The 20,890-nt window shown below is 41.1% G+C and overlaps 2 protein-coding genes across 2 annotated transcripts; both read left to right on the top strand.

Annotated features, from left to right (window-relative positions):
• Positions 1–2,332: 2,332 nt before the first annotated feature.
• Positions 2,333–6,426, top strand: MYCBP (MYC binding protein). Its single transcript, XM_053454579.1, has 5 exons — positions 2,333–2,472; positions 3,988–4,060; positions 5,278–5,326; positions 5,513–5,642; positions 6,228–6,426. The coding sequence occupies exons 1-5, from the start codon at positions 2,458–2,460 to the stop codon at positions 6,270–6,272; spliced, it is 312 nt and encodes a 103-aa protein (XP_053310554.1). The 5' UTR covers positions 2,333–2,457; the 3' UTR covers positions 6,273–6,426.
• A 2,407-nt stretch (positions 6,427–8,833) lies between these two features.
• Positions 8,834–15,927, top strand: RRAGC (Ras related GTP binding C). Its single transcript, XM_053454577.1, has 7 exons — positions 8,834–9,363; positions 12,904–13,107; positions 13,355–13,554; positions 13,847–13,961; positions 14,759–14,901; positions 15,018–15,166; positions 15,397–15,927. Exons 1-7 carry the CDS (start codon positions 9,178–9,180, stop codon positions 15,546–15,548), a joined length of 1,149 nt encoding a protein of 382 aa, XP_053310552.1. The 5' UTR covers positions 8,834–9,177; the 3' UTR covers positions 15,549–15,927.
• Positions 15,928–20,890: the final 4,963 nt, after the last annotated feature.

The following is a 20,890-nucleotide window of genomic DNA, read 5'->3' as shown; positions in this document are numbered from 1 at the left end:
TTTTTGCCTGATCATAATTATTAGAAATATGCAAAAACACATAAGATGCAATGCTATATAATTTAGGCATTACGTATTCACAACAGAGAAAACTGCAGCACAGGACTTTTAAAAAGCATTTAGCGTTAGACTCCTCGCGGTTTCTCACATCGTTTTAGTAAGCTGAATATTTTATATTTATAATAAATACAATTTTTCTTGTATGTTCTTTTTGTCTTTCCATGCGTTAACTTTTCCTCCTGAATGTTTGATCGGATCCTCTATTTAACCTCTGGTCTGCCAGTAATATGTGTGGACCCTTGATCTGTATACGTTAAATGAGCAAATAGAGTCGCTCTATAAAGTGATGCGGGCACTGTTCTTTTCTATTGAAGCTCTTTTTTTTAGATCTTTTACGGAGAGCACAGTTGTTTTATTTATTTTTTGTTGCACGTAAACTGACTTTATTATACAATTGGAAGAATTCTATATTAGATTTTTTCAAAGAAATTACACGAAATACCTCCAGTATAAATTCTGTTTACTTTTTTGGGGCATTTATACCTACTGATTATTAATAATATACACTAGAGGTGTATATTTCTTTCTTTATAGTTTCTTTATATTCCTAGCTTTATAAGGCTAGGTTTCCACTTGTTTTTTTTTTGCTAAAAACGCCCATAAAAACGCCAATTCAGCCACACGACGTTTTTTTAGTGAAAAAACGCTGCGGCCAGATGTTAGCTGTTCTTCAATAGGAAATCGCACAATGCCATATCCACTTGGCGTTTTTCTGTTTGGCGTTTTTTCAGTCCTCTTTGGCGTTTTTCTGCTTTTTTGGGCTCTGTGGCAGTTTTTCAAAATCGCAGCATGTTGACACTCTGGTGTTTTTTGCAAGGAAATCTTGGCGTTTTTCTCCAATAGAAGTCTATGGGAGAGAAAAAACGCCATGAAAAAGCCATGTGGGTTTTGCCTTGGCGTTTTTTATGGCGTTTTTTTCCACAGTTACAATGCAGAGGATGGACCCAGTATCTGTGCGTCCTACGAGAAATAGGCTGGAAACAAACAGTTTCACACAAAACAAAGTTCATATTGAATTTTACACCATTGGGACCAAACATGCCATTACAAACAAACATACCCGACACATCAACTGGATCCTGCGTGCCAAAAACAACAGCAAACAATTTGCACCATCATTTGGGGCCAATCTTCCGAGAGGAGCAGACATTCGGAATAAAGCATGCCTTACAAACCACAGAAAAGAGACAAAAGGGTCCGCCGGGGCGTTTAAGTAGAACTCTACCAAGTAAATGACATCAGGAGGGGGCAGATACTTGCCATTTATCCTAATCCCTTTTAGCTGGGTGAAAATTCCAATGTGTAAAGGCTGGAAACACTGCCTAAAGTCAAAAAAGCAATTTCCACAGAAAGGCTAAAACGCCAGAAAAAACTCCAGAAAAAACGCCAAAACGCAGGAGAATGCAGTGGCAGTTTTCTTGGCGTTTTTCATCAAGAAAATAACGCAGGACAAAAACCCAAATGGAAACCTAGCCTAAGTGTGGTTAAAGATTTGCTACATTTTCTTGTTGAGCAGGCAAATTTTGATATTTTTTAGATATTTTAGATATTTTTTTATCAGTAGCACCGTCACTCTCTACACTGCTTTATAGGTAAATCGTGCAATCAGTATATACATAACTGAGACATCTGCAGCTAATGAATGTGGGAATTATTTATCACCAGCCGTGCACAAGGTGTTTGTTATCATATAATTGACTTATTGGCAAATAGAGTTTATCATGTCAACAATTTGAGCTCTGACTTCAAACACATGGGATGACATACTCAGAATTACAGGCATTCAGATCGACTATGGGATCTGCAGGATCTCACTAAATGCATTTGCCCTTTCCCCATCCACTTGCTGTTTGGCTTGCAAAAGATATGTTTGGCTGTTTGATCCACCCGCCAATTAATATACACACTACCACCTATAAGCTCCAGGGCCCTCAGGGAGGGATCCAGGGTAACAAATAACCCTCTGTGCGTATGCACAGAAAGCTTTTTCATTGAGTTCGATGGGAGCACTTCCCTGCCACTGACTGGCTGCTTCATGTGTGCACATATATTATTAATGCTGACCTTTAATTACATGCGCTTAGAAGAGATACAATCTCCAGGCCAGCCCTACAGCACTATTTCCTATCAGCACCACTAACGTCCGTTACGTAGTTGCCATGGGAAACCAAGCGATCACACCTAAACTAAAATTTCGGCTTCCTGACTTTCAAGCCGTGCGCGCGCTACCGGCCTCTATAAGGCGCATGCGCAGGAGTCGGTCAACCGCTGACGCGCGTGACACAGTGCTAGGCTCCGGCACGTTCTGCGCATGCTCTCTGCGTGTTGATAAAGCGGGTTACTGGGGAGATAGTTGGCTAACAAAACCAGAAGCCCTTGAGAGAGTGAGGAGCGAGGATGGCAAACTACAAGGTGAGTTATGTAACCCTCCGGTGCGGCTTCTGCTCCTTTACGTTATTTTATTTATTTAATACATAGAATTGAGTAACGAATTGCTCCTCTTGTCGTATTGACCGATAGCACACCGGGTTCAGTGCGGTAGTAGTAATCAATGTAGGGTCCCAGCTGTTGCTTCATGAAAATACATTCTAGTTTATACCTCCGAAGCAATGTATCTATCAGTCTGTTTGTATAGAAGGTGCAGGGTGTTCTGGGTATTAATTTTACTCCCTACTATGCTCTAACCTAATCCATGTTAAATTTTATTTGAACGATTTGTGTAATTCACAGTTCTGAAAGTAATCTTTTTTTCTATCGGCACTTGAATAATTACACTAGTAACCCCTTAAAAGCCAAGTCATTCTGCCCAAACATAAATGGCATTTTTGGTGACTTTGGGTACTTTATAACCCCCTTTATACGTATATAGTTGGGCACTATGGATTCATACCGTATAGTCTACATATTTGGGGTGTACAGTACACACCTGTGTGATATAGGCAGACACTATAGCCACGTTTTGGGTTTGTGTAACAATATATGTATGCATTTTTGTGTGTCTGTGTATCAACACAGACATTATGTGGTTAACATAGGAGGCAAAAAACAAACTCATTAAATAAAACTTTGGATAAAACAGGCCGTGGTCTTGTATTTAGTTTACCAAAAAACTATAACTGACAATGTAACCATTCAATAATTTAATAACAAATATATATAACTATATACAAGCTCTTGGCCAATACCCAGAGCGCCCAAAACTCAATTTAGGTACCTTGCCAGCCCTATAAGCCAACAGGCTCACCCCATGTGTTATAGGGCAACTTTACCCCAATAAAAACCACAACAATATATCGAAACAAAAATCTACATATTGCTATATGGGCGGGCAGGAGGTTGTGTTTTCATCAGCTCTTTCATGCCGTCTTCAGCTCACCCGCCTCACTGCTGCTCACCAGACTCCAACATGGCGGTTCGCTTATAATACCGCTGTTTATAATGAAAATTTCCGCCGATGGCGCAGCGCGGGACAGTAAAAAATTCTGACCTCTATCTAATGTTGCCCCCACAACCTCATGTTGCCCTGCCCTAAAGTTGCAGGTTTCTCCAAAACCTGATTGATTGAAAGGCAGTCCCTTGCCTTTCTCTTTTTTATTTTTTTTTTTTTCTCCTCCCACTCCCATGAAATTCAGTAAATCTTAAGCAAAGAATAAGCAGTGTAAAGATTCTTGATATCTTATGTCGATTCCAATTAATCTTACGTGTAGCCTCAAGCGCAAAGCTGAAGCAAACGTTTTGGATACGCCAAAGACCTAGTGCTAGTGTAGATGTCTATGTGAAGTTCTCTTTACTTTGGGAGGCCGGTTGAATGGACGCTGTACTGATCTTCACACAACGCCTGTACTCGCTAATCCATATGCAATACTAATAATCTAACAAAATAAGGTGCCAATCATTAAAGCACATCATGTTTTTGCTTTGTTGTAGGCTGCAGATTCCAAAAGGGAACAATTCAGAAGATACTTGGAGAAGACTGGAGTACTTGACACCCTTACAAAAGGTATTTACCGTATTTGCTCGATTATAAGACGAGGTTTTTTCCAGAGCAAATGCTCTGAAAAATACCCCTCGTCTTATAATCAGGGTCGTCTTATAATCAGACCTCAAATAGGTCTGATTATGAGACTAAGATCCAGATCCCCCGCAGCGATGCAGGGGACCGGGATCCTCCTGTGTTAACCCCCCCCCAACTTACTGGTGCTTCTGAGTCCCTGGTGCTTAGTCCGGGCTGCGTGTAGAGCTCGACACGATAGAATCGCGTAGAGCTCGACACGATAGAATCGCGTAGAGCTCGACACGATAGAATCGCGTAGAGCTCGACACGATAGAATCGCGTAGAGCTCGACACGATAGAATCGCGTAGAGCTCGACACGATAGAATCGCGTAGAGCTCGACACGATAGAATCGCGTAGAGCTCGACACGATAGAATCGCTAGAGGTCCAATACACGCTTCCCGGACTAAGCACTGGGGACCCAGATGCAGGGGACCTGGATCCTCCTGTGTTAACCCGCCCCCCCCAACTTACCGGTGCTTCTGAGTCACCGGTGCTTAGTCCGGGCTGCGTGTAGAGCTCTACACGATAGAATCGCTAGAGGTCCAATACCAGCCTCGCCCGTCTGCTAACAGTGAAATGAATAAATGTAATTTTTAGTACAGATAGCACCAGTACACGGTGCTTAATTAGGCTGCTTATTTAAAAATTTGAAGGATCCTAATTAAGTACTTGGGACTTGATTCGCAGTTTGTTTGTGCGCTGGTTCTATCTATGCTTAGAATTGCATTAATTCACAGCAAAGCCCTGCCAAATAGTCCAGTGTGGAGGGCTGCTGGGTAGTGTTGTGTGCAGCAGGTAAGGGAGGGTAAAAAAAAAAAGAGAGAAAATGCTAGATTCCATATTAATGGCTTGCACATATGCTAGTGTCTTTACATAAAAATCTGCACGTGCTGAGCAGTGGTAGGATCTGTGCTGCAATCTGAATGCCAATGAATAGGATTTTTCCCTTGAGCTTTAGATGTAATGTAAATGGTACTTAGTGTTTTTTAGGACTTCAGTTATTTGTCTAATAGTTTTCTATTCAATTACTCTTTAAAATTTGGCATTTGTTATAATTGGGCTCTTCTTGCACATACGGCACCTTAGAAATATGTATTAATCTATTTAATGGTTCTGAAACCATTAAATGAAATATTTGATTTTTTTTTTTGTTTTCTCAGTGCTGGTGACACTTTATGAAGAACCAGAAAAGCCAAACAATGCATTGGAGTATCCTTTCTTTTGTGGAGGGGGGCTAATAGGGAATATTCTGCTAAAATTATTTGTTCAATGATTTTCTCTGGGGTGCAACACTGTTTATTGAAAGTAAGGATGATGGTATATAATCTGCAATTTTCTGTTGCATTAATAGCTGTGCACCTTTAAGATTTTTCAGTCCTTAACCTGTAAATTCAGCTTCCTGAAACAGCACATGGGAGCTGCGGGGCCTGAAACGCCAGACGTGGAAGCTCTGCGCTTAGAACTTGCAGAACTAAAACAGAAGTATGAGGCTGTACTAGAAGAGAACAAAGACCTGAAAGCCAAGGTTGTTGTGTTGTCTTTTGGAACCTTGTTTCGGCCCGTTTTCGATAAGGTGTTCTTGAATATATTTGACGTGTATTAAAACGACCCTTGCAGTGGGTACTTAAAATACAGCTATGACAATGCATTAAAATAAAGCCAACTCATCTAGAATACTAGGGCTGCCAAATACTGATTAAAAAAAGCTAGCTTCTGGTCTCTTACAAAGTTGATTAGTGCAATGATGCTGTACTTAATAAACGTGGAAAAAACACTAGTAAGGAGAGTCTGAGATTACCTTTTTAGGAATGCTTGTGGTGGTGAAATAGAACTGATAGGAGTCTGTTTACGATCTGTTGCTCTCTCTAGGATGGTAATGAATATGCACATACAAAACCTAACACAAAAGTCTGAGTTTTTTTAAAGTGTATGAGACACTTCTGACTACAGTTGAGTTTGATAGGACCTGTGTTTTTAGGCAGTCTTACAGTTACCCTCTGTATTTAGTCGGCTGTAGTTCTGGCAGCATAGCCACCCAAATGAAACAGTCACCTTTTTAAAGTGTCTCGTTATGACAAATCTAACTCGTTCTGTGTTCATTCTTTTTTAGCTTGCACAGCATGAGCCACCTCTTGATGAGAAACATCCGGAATAACCATCTTTGATGTCCTACCAAACTAAAACACTGCACTGGGAAAAAAAAAAAAAATTATGTAAGCTTGGGTTTTGTTAACTTTAGGGTACAAATGTTTGTTTCTAAATTTGTTTTCTATGTTCACTCTGTCAATAATAAACTATTTAATATAGCAGTTTGACATGTGTATTGGTTACTTTTACCACATAACTTACCAAAGGGTCAGATGCTAAAAGTAATTTCATTGGACGTGTAAGGGAATCTTGAAAATGAGGCCAGAATAGCCACGTTGGGGTAACGGCTATATTGAAGGCTTCCCTGCTAAACTATTTTGGCCTTGGTTGGGCCTTTAATTCCCCTACGATTCTCTTGGAGTGTGTTCCCTGTCCACTACTCCTTTCTACATAAGTACTTATCAACCCCTTTCCTGATTTCTGCTCCTACCCCTGCACTGATTACAGGAGAAATAAATGGGCAGACTACATGGATGAATGGTTGGCTTCTGCCTTCAAATTATGTGCTTCTCTCCTATTCCCAGGGTGCTACATTTTCTATGAGAAATTGGAACAATATTTTGGTATAACTAGTTAACTAGTATAAAATAATGCATGAACTTCTGCAGATGGACCAAAAGTTATCAGAATTGTTTTTTTTTGTTTTTTTTTTTGTTTTTGGCTCATTCATTTTCGGTTACGTTCTGAAACAAAATTATTCTGCCATTTTCCACTTCTCCAAAAAGTCTTGGTTCTTTGTGCACAACGGGACATGGACATGACCTCCCAGTGAAACTTCTGCAAAATGGCAGAGCTTGTGTGCACATCCTCTTCTGCGATTGGAGGAATGTGTACCTGCTGGCTCCGCCCCTTTCCCCCAAAGTAATCTCCAAGTCAACTTCGGCAAAAAGGTGGTGCTTCCGGGCGCATCCTCTGTTAGAGGGACAGCTGTTTATGCTCTCGCTGTCATTATGTAATTTCTCCACTAGATGGCAGACTCTCTCGTACTGACTGTTTATTCTTTGCCGAGGCTGTCTGTCTACATTGTGAATGGGAGGATGCAAGGTAGACAGACACTTGAACCATACTAAACAAAGGACAAATATCACCAGCATTTCTGTAGTGTTTGTTAGAAGAATAGATGGTTACATATACATCCCCTGTAAATGTGTGCTATGTATGAGGTAAAGGCACTTTCTATCTAGTTGTCCCTGTGTATGTTTGGTTTTTTTTTTTCTAAAGAAAAACGTTGTTCCCTGAACACTTTCGGGTTTATACAGCACTCTTGTTAAAACTCCAGTTGGATAATCCATTATGTGGATTATTTCTCTATGCTGTATTTAAAATAGTGTTCTGTATGTAGAGTTTAGATTGTACATGGTATATATAAAATGGCTTGGATCTTACAGTGACAAAAAAAATAAATAAAAAAAATACCGGTATTGGCATCTGTAAGAAGCTGAGTACGTTGGGTTACTGACAGGGTTAAACCGGCTGTCCTACTTCAGTCAGTTTCTTAAGCACATGATGTGACCAAGTAATTTCCTCTTTTAATAATCAAAAATGAACAGATCTAATTCTAGTTTAGAGACTGATGGGGAAATGGGAACATGTGCAATTCATTTTATTCAGTAATTTTTTCTGATAAACTCCCACCCATATATGTGGCACACTTTACTTTTTGCAGATCAATCAAAAAAACAAATAGGTGTGACAACTTTTCCAAGGCACAGAACAGAAATCAAAGAGCTCAGCCATGTTACATATGCATACAAACTTAGGATATGTTTGATTCCTCTTTTTATATATAACGTGTGTGTAATATATTACACACACACACACACACACACACTCACACTCAGGGTAGCCCTGCGTGCTAATTACGGGCAAGGATCTGTGGAGAACATATAAAAGTGTATGCAAAGGGCTGTGTGATGGTATATATGTTTACATAAAGAAATTGCTCATCCCAATGTGAATTTGTTAACGCGTTGATACTCTACTGCATACCTACCAAGTGTCCCTGTTTAGGCGGAACAGTACCTTTTCTTGCCCAGTGCCCCTCTTTCCTAACAAGCCGTAATGTTTGGAGAATAGTAATGTATCACAGTATTCTACTGCTCTAAATAGTACAATACATTAAGGTGACCAGATGGTCATGTAGCTGAAATAGGGCCTATTTGCCAATAGGACTGTTGCCAACACATGATTCATACTGGATAAGATTCATAAGATATGAATTAAATAAAATTAACTGTACAGGTGCCCTGTATGTAATTAATTTTATAAGCACAAAGCTGCTTACCTAGTAGCTCTAATACTACCGAGTAAGCTATACTATTTGCTATAGGAAGGAGTTTTCAACACTGTAAGGTCAAGGGTCACGAGGAACATATCCAGCAAACCCTCCCACACAGTCAGGTGATTTAGAACCACATGATTGTAGAACAACCGAAAATGCTGGCTACGGAGTATGAGCGACCACACTTTTAGCCAATCGAAATGGCCAAATTAACTCCGGTACAACCAATCAGGCAGCGAATAACAAAAAAGGGGTGGGCATTACGTGCGAAGGTTTGGTAGCACTGAGGAAGAAGGAGGAGACTGCAGTAACAGCCAGAGATAGAGCTTGAAAAGCGTTTGTTATTAGTAACTATTAAACCGTGCGAGCCGGAGCCGTATTACTGGTAATTGCTAGGAAGGCCGTGGCTCTACCGGCAGGCGCATTCACCGGGGTACGGTGGTTTTCGAAAGTGTCTTCCTTAAAGTGACAGTAAATAGACACAGGAGGTCACGGCTCACACCCCAAAACCCATCGCTTCAGACGGGATGGTGACTTCTCCGTTACCCGGGCAGCGCGAGTAAGGCGATAACCAGCGTTCCTCAGCCCGGCATTACATCCCCTTCCTGATTCCCTTCAGCCTCTATCCGACATGTCCATCCAGTACACCGGGGAGGACCAAATGGCCGACAGCTACGGGGTGGCCGACTCCTTCCCCAAAGACTTTGGTTATGGAGCTGACGAGTCGGAGATAGACGAGAGCTCCACGGCGTCGGACAGCAAACCCCGTATCTTGCTCATGGGCATGCGTAGGAGCGGGAAGTCATCCATCCAGAAGGTGAGATCACATTGGCGGCCGTCGATTTCCCCGACTCGTTGGCGTAGGAAGCAAAGCTCTGCCACTCTAATGATGCTCAGCCACCCACAATGCTAGCTGTGGGTTTGGGGGACATTGTGAGTACATCACTTGATGATTGAAGTGAGGAACATCGACGTCGACCTTTTTTTAAGGCAGCATAGAAACAGATGTTCAGGATCACAGAGGTTTCTAGGTCAGATGAAGAAGAGACCCATGAGGCCCTGACATATCTCTCCTTATTCCAGATGTAATGATAGGCTAAGTAGTCATGGAAGCAGGATGACCCTGAGAGTAACTATCCCCAGGTCCTCCTAGGTGTTTCTGCTGTCAGATGACTGTGTGGATGTCTGATGTCAGGTACTGGTTGTTTCCTACTATGCCTGGCGGAAGCTTCTGTCCTGGCCTGTGACTAGTGTTCCAGGTCGCCTAAGCTGCGCGCTTCATCCGGTTTCATAAGCCCCAAATGTCCTGCATTAGGACCTAAACCCTCTTTCTTCGACTAAATGTGTATGAGTGTGTCGCGGTGTTCTACAATAGTGTGCATGCAGGCTATGTACACTAATAGAGCAAACAAAGATCTGTGAAAGCCTTGCCCCCCCCCCTCCTTGACCACTTGAAAGGTTGGTAGATCAGTAAACTCTAGGCCCGTTATCGGCCCTTGAGAAGCCTTGGCTTTTACTTTGCACAAGTTGAATGTCCACGTGCGCTTCACAGTGTGAGTATCTGAATTCACTATTATGTCGAGAGAACGGCCCCACCCCAAAATGCTAAAAAGTGCCTTGAGGTTGAGGTATGTGGCCAGCAGAATAATATGAATGAATGGTGCATAGAGTGTGCATGGAAGGGCGAACCCGAAGATCAAAGTAGACTTTAACCTGTGGCTTTTTTATTTAAGATCAATTGGCTCCTATCTGCCCTCTCGGAGATGAAACGAGTGATGGTCACTGCAGGGGTAGTTAGAGAAGATCGGTTTGTTGGCATTGGGTCTCATCTGACTCTTATAGGCATCATTACTGCAGCTTGTCAGCTGGGCTACTACAAAAAACAAGGTGCATCTCAGTAGATGTAGATGCAGAATCACAGAATAAGTTAGTGACTTATATAGAGAGCTTATATCCTTCAGGACAGCAGTGATTTTACATGAAAAGTCAAAAACAAAAACAAGTGCTACCGAAAAGCAAAGTGTGTTTTTAAGGGGTAGAAGGCAATAAATCGTGGAACTGTACTTTGTGATGACATCATTTTTTTATTTAGGCAGTAAATTACTATTGACACTGGAATCCTATCACACGTTGCGGTGAAGTGCAAGTCAGCACTTTGAGTGTTGTGTGTGTGTGGGTGCGCATATCTGCCTGTGACCGGCTGCTGTCCGTGTAGATGTCATGTGCTTTTTGTTTGTGTAAGATATTCTCATCGCTGAGTCGGTTGTGTGGAAGGTGGAGAATCGCAGCACACAGCATTACCTATGCATTATATAGGGCAAGGAGAAACTCACTAAAAAGCCACGATTCTTACCAAGTAAAGCCTTCACCTAGACAGCTCTTCGCTGCTCAGCTCGAAGGAGAAAAACATTTAGTTTATAGCTGTCAAAAAACCCATAAGCTGATAAATCACCGGCGAGTGGTACGCTGAAGGCTGTGTGTGTGCAGAGAAAAGGTGCTGTTGGACAACTGCCCACCAAGAACTTGCCCTTCTAGGCCTGATTCGAGAATCCCAGCTTCCAGTAACTATCATATTACCGTTAATGGAGCTTTTCTCTTGTACGTTGCTGTATTTTCCATTGGTTTCACCAGTTGACTGTAGGTCTTTTACACTTGCGTTAGTACTTGTATTAGTTATTTTCTGTCTATCTTTTGTGGTGGCTCTTCTGTATGCTCCCACGTGAATACAAACACAAATAGATGTTTGGCAGTCCCATGCTGCACATGCCTAATAGATTGGATCTTTAAGTGGACTCTTTAGTCGTTGTACACATTTTAATGCACATGGTAGCTGAGTGGTCCCTTTTTCATGCTGTCCACTTTGCAAATGCATGCGGGGATTCTGAAGAATACCCCCTTTTTCCACCCCTGGGATTTGGCTTGCAGGAGATGTTAGAAGGAACACATGTCCTATCCCATGATCCATTCACCACCAGTCAGCTCCAGCGCTGGCACAGTGAGGGTCCTGGGTGGGTGGGGTAGGGGCAGTTTCTTGCCGTTGATTGGCTGTTCCAGGCAGCCAACCAGTAGTTTAAAATGTTGGACCATTGAGGAGGTGTTATTCTGTAGCTCCTTCTAAAGGTAAGTTTATTTTTAGCTTTAATGAATGCATATTAAAGTGTGTGTACATATATAATATAATATATATTAATATGGATTCTGGGAGTGTCCCTTTTTAACAGTCACATTGTGAGTAATAAAGCCAGTGTAATCAGACAGGAGATGCTGTTCGCTCATTGAAGTATATGAGCATGGTGCTTTCATTCAGTCAGCTGCTTCAAATGAGTAATGAGTTCTTCCGAGTCAGCATATTACACTATATGATCGTACAGTCAAAGATGTAGTGCAATTACACTTTAAAATTACATGGGAGTGCTTTTTCTTTTTGGCGAATTGCATTTATTTGCAGATCTACTGTGAGCCATTGTGATTGCATAAAAAAGCTTGCTGTATTGGTCCACTCGTTGGCCTGCTGATTTTAATGACCTAGGGTAGCCCTTCTTGAAGCGCTAGATCATCATAATCATCACCTTCACATTTGTACATGTGTGGCCTCCCGAGTGAAGGGTGGTCCACATCATGCATGTAATATGTGAAGACCCAGGCTGACTGCTCGGTACCGTGCATTTATCCGACGTGCACAAAACCTCATCCATACATTCACCTGAGCATCTGCTTGTACGCTTACCCGAATGTTTAGAATTGCTTCAGTGAAAGCCGAGCAGCATTTCAATTAGAAGTGCTACTTGTTCACATACTTTGTGGCATTCGGCAGCAGTGAATCGACAGAGGCCTCAATAGTTGACTTCTGCCTGGTGCCATGCGTCCTTAACAGATGGAGCGCCAGGATACGTATGGCATCATATGCCTTCGCTCAGCTGGAAGGAAGGAAGGAATCAAGCACAGAGGGGAAGCTGGTGGCCCTGATCTGGGTTAGGTCTAGGGCAGCGCTGAAGATGCTGCTGGTTACATTATATCTTTGAATGCTTTCCGTTTGGCCTATTCAACTGCGTTCCTTCCAGCTATACCAGATGCTAGGATTTGGATTGCCTATAAATTTGTGTCCATAATTATTACCCCAAAACTATAATCTATTAGAAGCTGCAAGAACTTGGTTTTGAACGTTATCCAGAGTGAGATCGTAACTATTTCTTTGCTTCCCTATTGCTGGTTTTGTGCGACATGAAACTGGTTGTTTAAAATAATCAAAGTTTAAGTGCAACTTCACTGTAATAGTAACACATGGGATTGCTTATAGCTGTTGTAGGGTACTGTGTGTATGCTGATCTTTTTCCTGATCTTTCGATTGCTCTTTCAGGTGGTATTTCATAAAATGTCTCCCAACGAAACCTTGTTCTTAGAAAGTACCAACAAAATCTACAAGGATGATATTTCCAACAGCTCCTTTGTGAATTTTCAAATATGGGATTTCCCGGGACAAGTGGACTTCTTCGACCCAACATTTGACTATGAAATGATTTTCAGGGGAACTGGAGCATTAATATATGTTATCGATGCCCAGGTAAATTCTGGATGTAACATTATATCAACGGGGGGGGGGGGACCTTACAGTGTGCTAAATGATAAATACTATCTATTTACTTTTTTCACTGAAAAGAATTAACTCAAAATCAGCTTCTGTGACATAATGCAAAGGGTTGGCCATTAAACATGCCTCCAGGCTGGCATCTGTCTCCATGTCTGCCACTTGGGCTACAGTGTCGTATAATATTGTTTTTGTATAATTTCTTCGCTGATTTTTTTCATAGGATGATTACATGGAGGCGCTGGCAAGGCTGCATGTCACGGTTACCAAAGCATATAAAGCGAATCCCGATATGAACTTTGAGGTATTTATTCATAAAGTAGATGGTTTATCAGATGACCACAAAATAGAAACCCAAAGGGACATCCACCAGAGAGCGAACGATGACCTCGCAGATGTTGGACTTGAAAAACTTCATCTAAGGTAACTTGGTATTTTTTCTGGACATCTTGAGCACAAAATGTATTTTTTTTTTGGCCCTGGTACCTTGGTGTAAAAGTGAACATAAACACCTGGTTTTACAGGTTAGATGTTTGCTGAATTTCTGGTGAGCGTTTCCATGTTTGGGACAAACGTAAAAGAAAGCTTTACTCCTGGCAGGAGTAAATCTGATTGTAACTGGCCTTTTTGAAGAAGGTTGGCTGATGGGGTGGGGAGAAGAATGTACAATACTTCCGATGATCTTCCCTGACTGTACCCGCTTGTTTCCTTGCAGCTTCTATTTGACTAGCATATATGACCACTCTATATTTGAAGCTTTTAGCAAAGTTGTGCAGAAACTCATACCACAGTTGCCGACACTGGAAAATCTACTAAATATATTCATATCTGTAAGTATTCTATTTTGTGAAACTTAATTAACCCCTTAAGTCCATACCAACCTCATCCAAGTTCAGATGTAAAAAAAATTGCTTTTCAAAAACACTTTGCAATACTGCTTTGGAATTCTTGTGCAGGGTATCTCCAACCCCATTCAAAAAGAATGAGATGCTCACCAAGAACAGACAGCTGCCTCGTAGCTTGCCCTATGGTGCGCCCCTGCTTGTGAGCATCTCAAGGTGTAGCTCTCTTGTGTAAAGGTGAATCAAGACGTGGACCTACTTGCTCTCTTGTCCCGAGAGAGATACAAACCGTACCCCACTGACGAGGCCGAGGTTGTTGGTACCCTCGTGCAGAGGAAATTTGTCTCTCGTTTAGGTTCTCCACTGCCATTTTGGGTGGGATCAGACGATTTAGATTGAGATTTTTCCTCTGTAATGGCACAAGAGGGTTAAAATGTGAGATGCTCCCAAGCGGGGATGCACCATAGGACAGGCTATGAAGCTGCTGTCTGTTCTTGGTGAGCATCTCGCATTCGTTTTGTATTGTATGTCCAATCCCAGCAAAAAAACACAGATTTGTGTTCAGCAATGTTCCCTGAGAACAGAAATGCCTCACATGTATTTCTTTTCTGTGTAAATAGTGTTTTTTTTTGGGGGGGGGGGTTCAGATCACAGGCATCTGTTTTGAGACCAAGGTAGGCCTTGTGATGGCTTGATACCATCATTAGTGAGGTTTCACTCTGACACCAAAGTTCACTGTTCATAGAGCGCTAAGTACCATTTTTTGTTTCTCTGTTTTCCCCCAGAATTCCGGTATCGAGAAGGCGTTTCTATTTGACGTTGTCAGTAAAATTTATATCGCCACCGACAGTTCGCCTGTAGACATGCAGTCTTATGAGTTGTGCTGTGACATGATAGATGTGGTAATAGATGTATCCTGTATATACAGGTAAGTGCATATTTTGATGCACAGTTCACTCTGTATACGCTGTTGTTACTGTTTTATTATCAAACCAGTGTTTATTATACAAAGTGTATGACATACAGATTTTCCTGTTTCCACAGCCTGCATGCAGACTGCAATGGAACTGCGTATGACAAGGAATCCATGGCTATTATCAAACTTAACAACACAACGGTGCTTTATCTAAAAGAAGTGACCAAGTTCCTGTCGCTCGTGTGCATTCTTAGGGAAGAGAGCTTTGAAAGGAAAGGTGAGCATGGAGTAAGAAGTCAGCAGTCAGAATTGATTATGAATTTTATGTAGTTGGATATCTTTTTTTTATGCCCAAATGCAAAGAGAGATTCATTGGAATCCTCTCTGTACAGGGCCAGTGATTTTTCTTTCAAATGTATGCGTTGTATGCTTTTTATCTTTATTTTGCTGATTCACCAGTTGCTAATGCTTACAGTTAACCTGTTTTTTATGTATATATTTGTGCAGGTTTAATAGACTACAATTTCCACTGCTTTCGTAAAGCCATCCATGAGGTGTTTGAAGTGGGTGCTGCCACACACAGGACCTTCAGTCACCAGGCTAGCAGCCCAAACCTCAAAACAGTGACTCACAACGGTACTCCAGCGAACGCGGTCTAGGCCAGAAACGGAAGGCTCCCACATCCAGTCGCAAAGAGAACGCTGCCTAAGAGGCGATGTACGTCGAATTACAGAGCGGCCAGTGCCAGAAATACAGGGTACTACAAACAGTGCAGACTCCATACCTTGCTGTACCGCAGCATCTGAAAGATGTGACCATTGCCAGAAGTAACTTTTATTACCAGAGGCTTTTTTTTCTGTGTAATTTTGGCATAAAAGGTGATTTTGTGCAAACAAATTCTTGTAGATTTGTTTTTTTGAAGTGCTGCACCTTACCCATTTCATTTTTGTTGTTGTTTACTGCTGGCTCTAGAGACTATTATACTTGGTGTTCTTCACCTTATGCCATTAAAGTGTTCTTCAGTAACTTTGGAGGAAATATGGACCCGCTTATCATTTGGGAAAATCTGGCAGTTTGTGTCTCTAGGCAAACATTCCTGGAAGAATCACTCTTATTTCAGAAAAATAGTAATCTGGAGCAGCTTCAGTCATTCCGTTGGCAACTGGCCCCTCTGTGAAGGCTTGCAGCTCATTTTCCCTTTGGAAGACCATTGTCGGACTATTCAGTAGTTTTCACTGTATTGCTCTTGCCCACGAATGCAAATCCCAGAATGGTGGCCAGATGGTGAATTTTAAACGCTTTGCAAGTGTAGAAACTACTAAGTGACTGTGGCTCAGCTGAGAATTACACGTTTTCTATAAATTCCCCAGCAAACAGAGGGTTCGAACCAAGTGTGACTTGAGAATAATACAGCTTGATTCTTCAATCTTTGTATAACGTGTCTCATTTGGTCATGCTTGGTCCTCCCAAACTATGCTGATATCGATCTAAAAGGCCCTATACCTACTAGTTTAATGTAACGTTAATAAGAATGGATGAATCAGAATAAATTCCAACATTATTGGAAGAGCTGCTAGCCAACTGCACTGGTTCTGGTGAAAGTTTCTGTTTTTGTTACTGCAAATACTGCATATAATTTTGCCAAACAATGCTTTTTTTAATCTCTAAATTTAGATATTTGAAATAATGAGTATATTTCCATTTAAAATTTTAGAAGGTTTCCTTTTGGCTTTGCTACTCTTGTGCTACTTTTGATTGCTTTACATATGTAAGGCATACACATGTCATTACTTCAAAAATAACAGCATTTGTTGCAATAACACTACATTTCCGTTTTTAGTTCAATTTGGATTGTGCAGTACAAAACCTGATCTATATATATATTGTTTTTGCTTCTTCCTGACTTCTTTTCTCAAGTTTGTTTTCTCCCGATTGCAATACAGTGAGTGTTTTGAAAAACATTTTTTTGCATCTTTTGCGATAACCAAAGCCCCCTGTATTGCTGGAAGCCACTGGATCATTGCCCAATTAAGTGCCACTGTAAACTGTTTGTATATGATGTATTTACTTGGCGCGGTTGACTATAGTGTATTCTGCAGACGTTTGCTGTCTTGCTTGAATATTTACATGGACCAGAATGACAGACAACAAAAAGTGCTTTTATATTTATATTTTTCCTTCACTGTGTTATGTACAACGAGGGTTCTCAATAAAACATATTTACCCATGACATTGATCGTAAAGCTTGTATGACTGTGTTTAGGCTCTTGTTTGTCCTGTTATTGGCTATGTTGGAGAATTATAGACATGATCACTGCATTTAACCCCTTAAGGACAATGGGCGGTCCCTAAACCCATTGAAAACAATGCCCATACATGTACGGGCTTTGTCATTAAGGGGTTAAAGTAGGTTATTCAAATAATCAATGCAAAATATGAACATTTTCATGCATAGCCACCTTACATTTGAGGCAGCACCAAGTAATATATATATAGCAGGGGGGTAAAAAAAAACATGCTATTGATACCGGAGCCCTGCAAAAAAAAAATCTACATCCAGCTTGGACTGACCATCTATATATGGAAACCCATGCCTATAAAATGCTGCCCCAAAATCGACTTGCATATACATTTCTCAACAAATGAATTATGCTTAATAAATAATACATCCATACTTGGCAACATTCTATCTTCCGTGATACATATACAATCATGCGTTCAGAGTGCTGGTGGGAAAAGTAAGTGGACCCTTGGATTTAATAACTGCTTTAGCATCCTTTTGGCAGCAATAACATTAAACAAGAGCTTCCGGTTGCTGCTGATCAGACCTGCGGAGCATTCAGGAATTACAGACCGTTCTTCATTTACAGAACTGCTTAAGATCAGCCCTATTCCCAGGATGTCTGGTGTGAACAGCTCTCTTGAGGTCATCACACAGCATCTATAATGGGTTAACATCCGGGCTCTGATTGGACCACTGCAAAAAACAGATTCTTTTTTTTTTTTTCTGTAGTTGATTGTAGGGCTGCAACCAACGATTATTTTTATAATCAATTAGTTGGCAGATAAAACAATAAATGTAATTGTTTGTTTTTTAAATAAACAGCAGAATAAAAAACGGAGAAAAATGCACTTCTTGTTTTTATTTCCCAACCTGCCCCCCCCCCTAGTTATGCACATTTGAGCCCAGGTTGCCAAACTGCCTCCCAGATATGCCTTATACCCCCTGTATTCTTTATAACCCCAGATATGCCACTCTGCCCCCCCAGATATGCCTTATACCCCAAATATGCCACTCTGCCCCCCTGATATGTCACTCTGCACCTGCCTGCAGACTTACCCCCCGTGCTCCAGACTCCTTAGTGTCAAGTAGGAGCAGCCGGTGAACGTTTGTGCGCAGACAAACCTCTGCTGCTGGCCGGCACTTTAACTGGGGCTTCTATGGTGGAGCACCGGAAGGTCATATCATGCTGGTGCTCCATCATAGAAGCTCCTGCGGAAGTAGAGGGTAGTAGCAGAGGATGTCTGCGCGCATAGCACAGACGCCCACCGGATGGCAGAGAGGAGGATCCAGGTCCCCTACCGTGCTGCGGAAGATCTGGATCTTAGTGTTATAGTCTGACTGTTATCGATTTTATCTATTAGTTGTTGCAGCCCTAGGTACTTTGACGTAATGGAGGGCTAAGCAATATATACTATTTAGTATATAAAGTCTGCAACTGATATAGTACTGCATAACATAAGACACTTTTTTGTAACAAATACCCCCCAAAAATACTAAATTGAAACTGGGAGTACCCGAAAACAACTGATAAAAAATAAATGTGTAAAGTGAATATGGTTAATATTTAACTTTTAATAATAAAATCTAGTTTATTTCCCATCAAGGGTATCAAAATATAACGTGTCATCATTCCCTTTTACCATTTCGATCAGTGAAATAAGTAGGTTACAATCTGTTCAAACGTGCTGTATTCAACTACTCTAATAATATCAAGGGAGAGCAATGTACATCCCTCAGAGTCATCAGAAATCAAAACTAAAACATTAAGAGTGACTGTATTAAAGTTCCATAGATCTTTAACAACAAGACAAAAGAATCCCACTCTAATTTAGGGCACTTTTGGGAGGTGCACATTTTTCAATGTTGAATTTTGACATATGGTGATTCTGTGTCCATGCTCTATGTGAGACATATTTGAACCCGGTCAATTCCATTTAACCCATCAAACCATATGTATTTGAAAACTTGAGAGGAGAGACACTCTCTTATTTTAAATAAGCGCCACCTTTTTGTTAGAGGCAGCATGTCTCTAACAGGTGGAGTTTTGAAAAGCTCCTAGGAGCGCTCAAACATGACCCCTGACTTTTTGTGCTGCTCAATGCCTTTATATTGGGGCACTTCAGCAACACTAGCTAAGCTTAGGAGGCAATCATTGATGAGTAGACATTATGGGCAAATAGTACGTGCCCTCTGTTAACTACAATTAATACTTGGAATACATGTGTCCTGATAATCAGGGTCTAGAGATAACAGGTGCTTCTTGATAATATCACAAACCTGACCATAGTGTTTGCAATCCATCACAAAGTTCACTTCAGAACCCCTCATACATAGATAATTAGCACTTCTTCCACTTCCAAGAGACTTTGTTCAAGAAAATGAAACTGTCAGCAGATTTAGTTTTCTTAGAAAAATGCAGCCTTTGGGAGCAATGTTCCCTCTAATTGTTAGTTTTTGTGTGCAGAAATCTTACGTTGTGCAATTATTTTTCCTGTTACAAAAGTATGTGCACATTGAACTTGCAGGTATAGATTGGATAAATTACCAATCAGCATGGCATTGCAGGTATAGAGCAATTAAATAACACATAACATGTATAAATCACATAAATAATGTACGGAAAGCCTAAACTGCAGGTATGGATCACAAGTCACACACACTCCGAAGGCCAACCCTGGTACCCGGATTGCATGCAAAGCACTTGCCAAGCACCCACATTGCACCCACAGGACTTTGCCCCAGGATATGATTTCATATTCAGCACCTCAGCATTATTTGCCAGCAACAATGCGAGAAAGCAGTGAAATGTGAAATCTGTATGAACACACCTCTCACTGCTCTATTGTGATGCTGCTGGCAATTGATGCTTAGCACCGGATATAACGTCTCGGTTGCCGGCAGCCTCAGAATGGAGCAGTGAAATGCAAGGTCTGTATGATAAGACCTCACACTTCCTTTAGTTTGTACCAGCTAGAGGAAGATCCACATATGGTGCGCTGTGCAACAGCATATGCATATATTTTCTGCACCCCCCTTAGCTAAAACACACACATACTGTACTAATATGCAGACTCACTCTAGCACCCACTCATTCTAATACCATACACTTATGCGTACATATACACACTCTCCTTCCTCTCCCTTCCATCAGTAACCCTAAACCCTAGGTTCACCATAGACACTCAAGCATCGCATACTGAAACACACACACACCATACAATAACACACACATGTTAACACCACATACTAACACATACACTCATGATAACAGCATACATTAATATACATACACACTCATGCTAACACCCACTCACACACTCATGCTAACACCATATACTAACACACACTGTACACACTAAATCACCCAAATGGGTCTTATCGGCTGTCAAAGTTTATGTTTCTGTGTTTCATAAAGTATGTTTTAGCTGCAGCATTATGGAAAGATGTGACTACCCGGTGGCAAATTGTCCTTGGACGTTTTTTATTCTTCTTAAAAATAATTTGATGCCAGATGAAACCCATACTGCCCCATGTAGTCTGCCTGTTTTTTTTCTGATGTAAAGGCTCAAACATGAATAAGTACTTGGTCTTGCCTTAGATTCAGGAGCTATGTGCCAATCCTATACACATTTATATTTCCTTCTGTATTATAGCTTCTGTTGGGAGGCTGTTCCAGATATCCACCACTAGTAAAGTAAATCTTCCATAGATTAAGTA

The sequence above is a fragment of the Spea bombifrons genome, chromosome 2 (assembly GCF_027358695.1).
Source record: "Spea bombifrons isolate aSpeBom1 chromosome 2, aSpeBom1.2.pri, whole genome shotgun sequence".
Classification (NCBI taxonomy): Eukaryota; Metazoa; Chordata; class Amphibia; order Anura; family Pelobatidae; genus Spea; species Spea bombifrons.
This window is presented reverse-complemented; position numbering and strand designations above follow the sequence as displayed.

What these genes read in the sequence shown, in the direction of transcription:
- MYCBP (XM_053454579.1), top strand. An exon ending in AAGCCAAACAATGCATTGGA is followed by an intron (nt 5,327 to 5,512) that starts GTATCCTTTCTT and finishes CTGTAAATTCAG; the next exon opens with CTTCCTGAAACAGCACATGG. An exon ending in ACAAAGACCTGAAAGCCAAG is followed by an intron (nt 5,643 to 6,227) that starts GTTGTTGTGTTG and finishes ATTCTTTTTTAG; the next exon opens with CTTGCACAGCATGAGCCACC.
- RRAGC (XM_053454577.1), top strand. Translation starts at nt 9,178, where the DNA reads ATGTCCATCCAGTACACCGGGGAGGACCAAATGGCCGACAGCTACGGG. An exon ending in TACTAAATATATTCATATCT is followed by an intron (nt 13,962 to 14,758) that starts GTAAGTATTCTA and finishes GTTTTCCCCCAG; the next exon opens with AATTCCGGTATCGAGAAGGC. An exon ending in GATGTATCCTGTATATACAG is followed by an intron (nt 14,902 to 15,017) that starts GTAAGTGCATAT and finishes CTGTTTCCACAG; the next exon opens with CCTGCATGCAGACTGCAATG.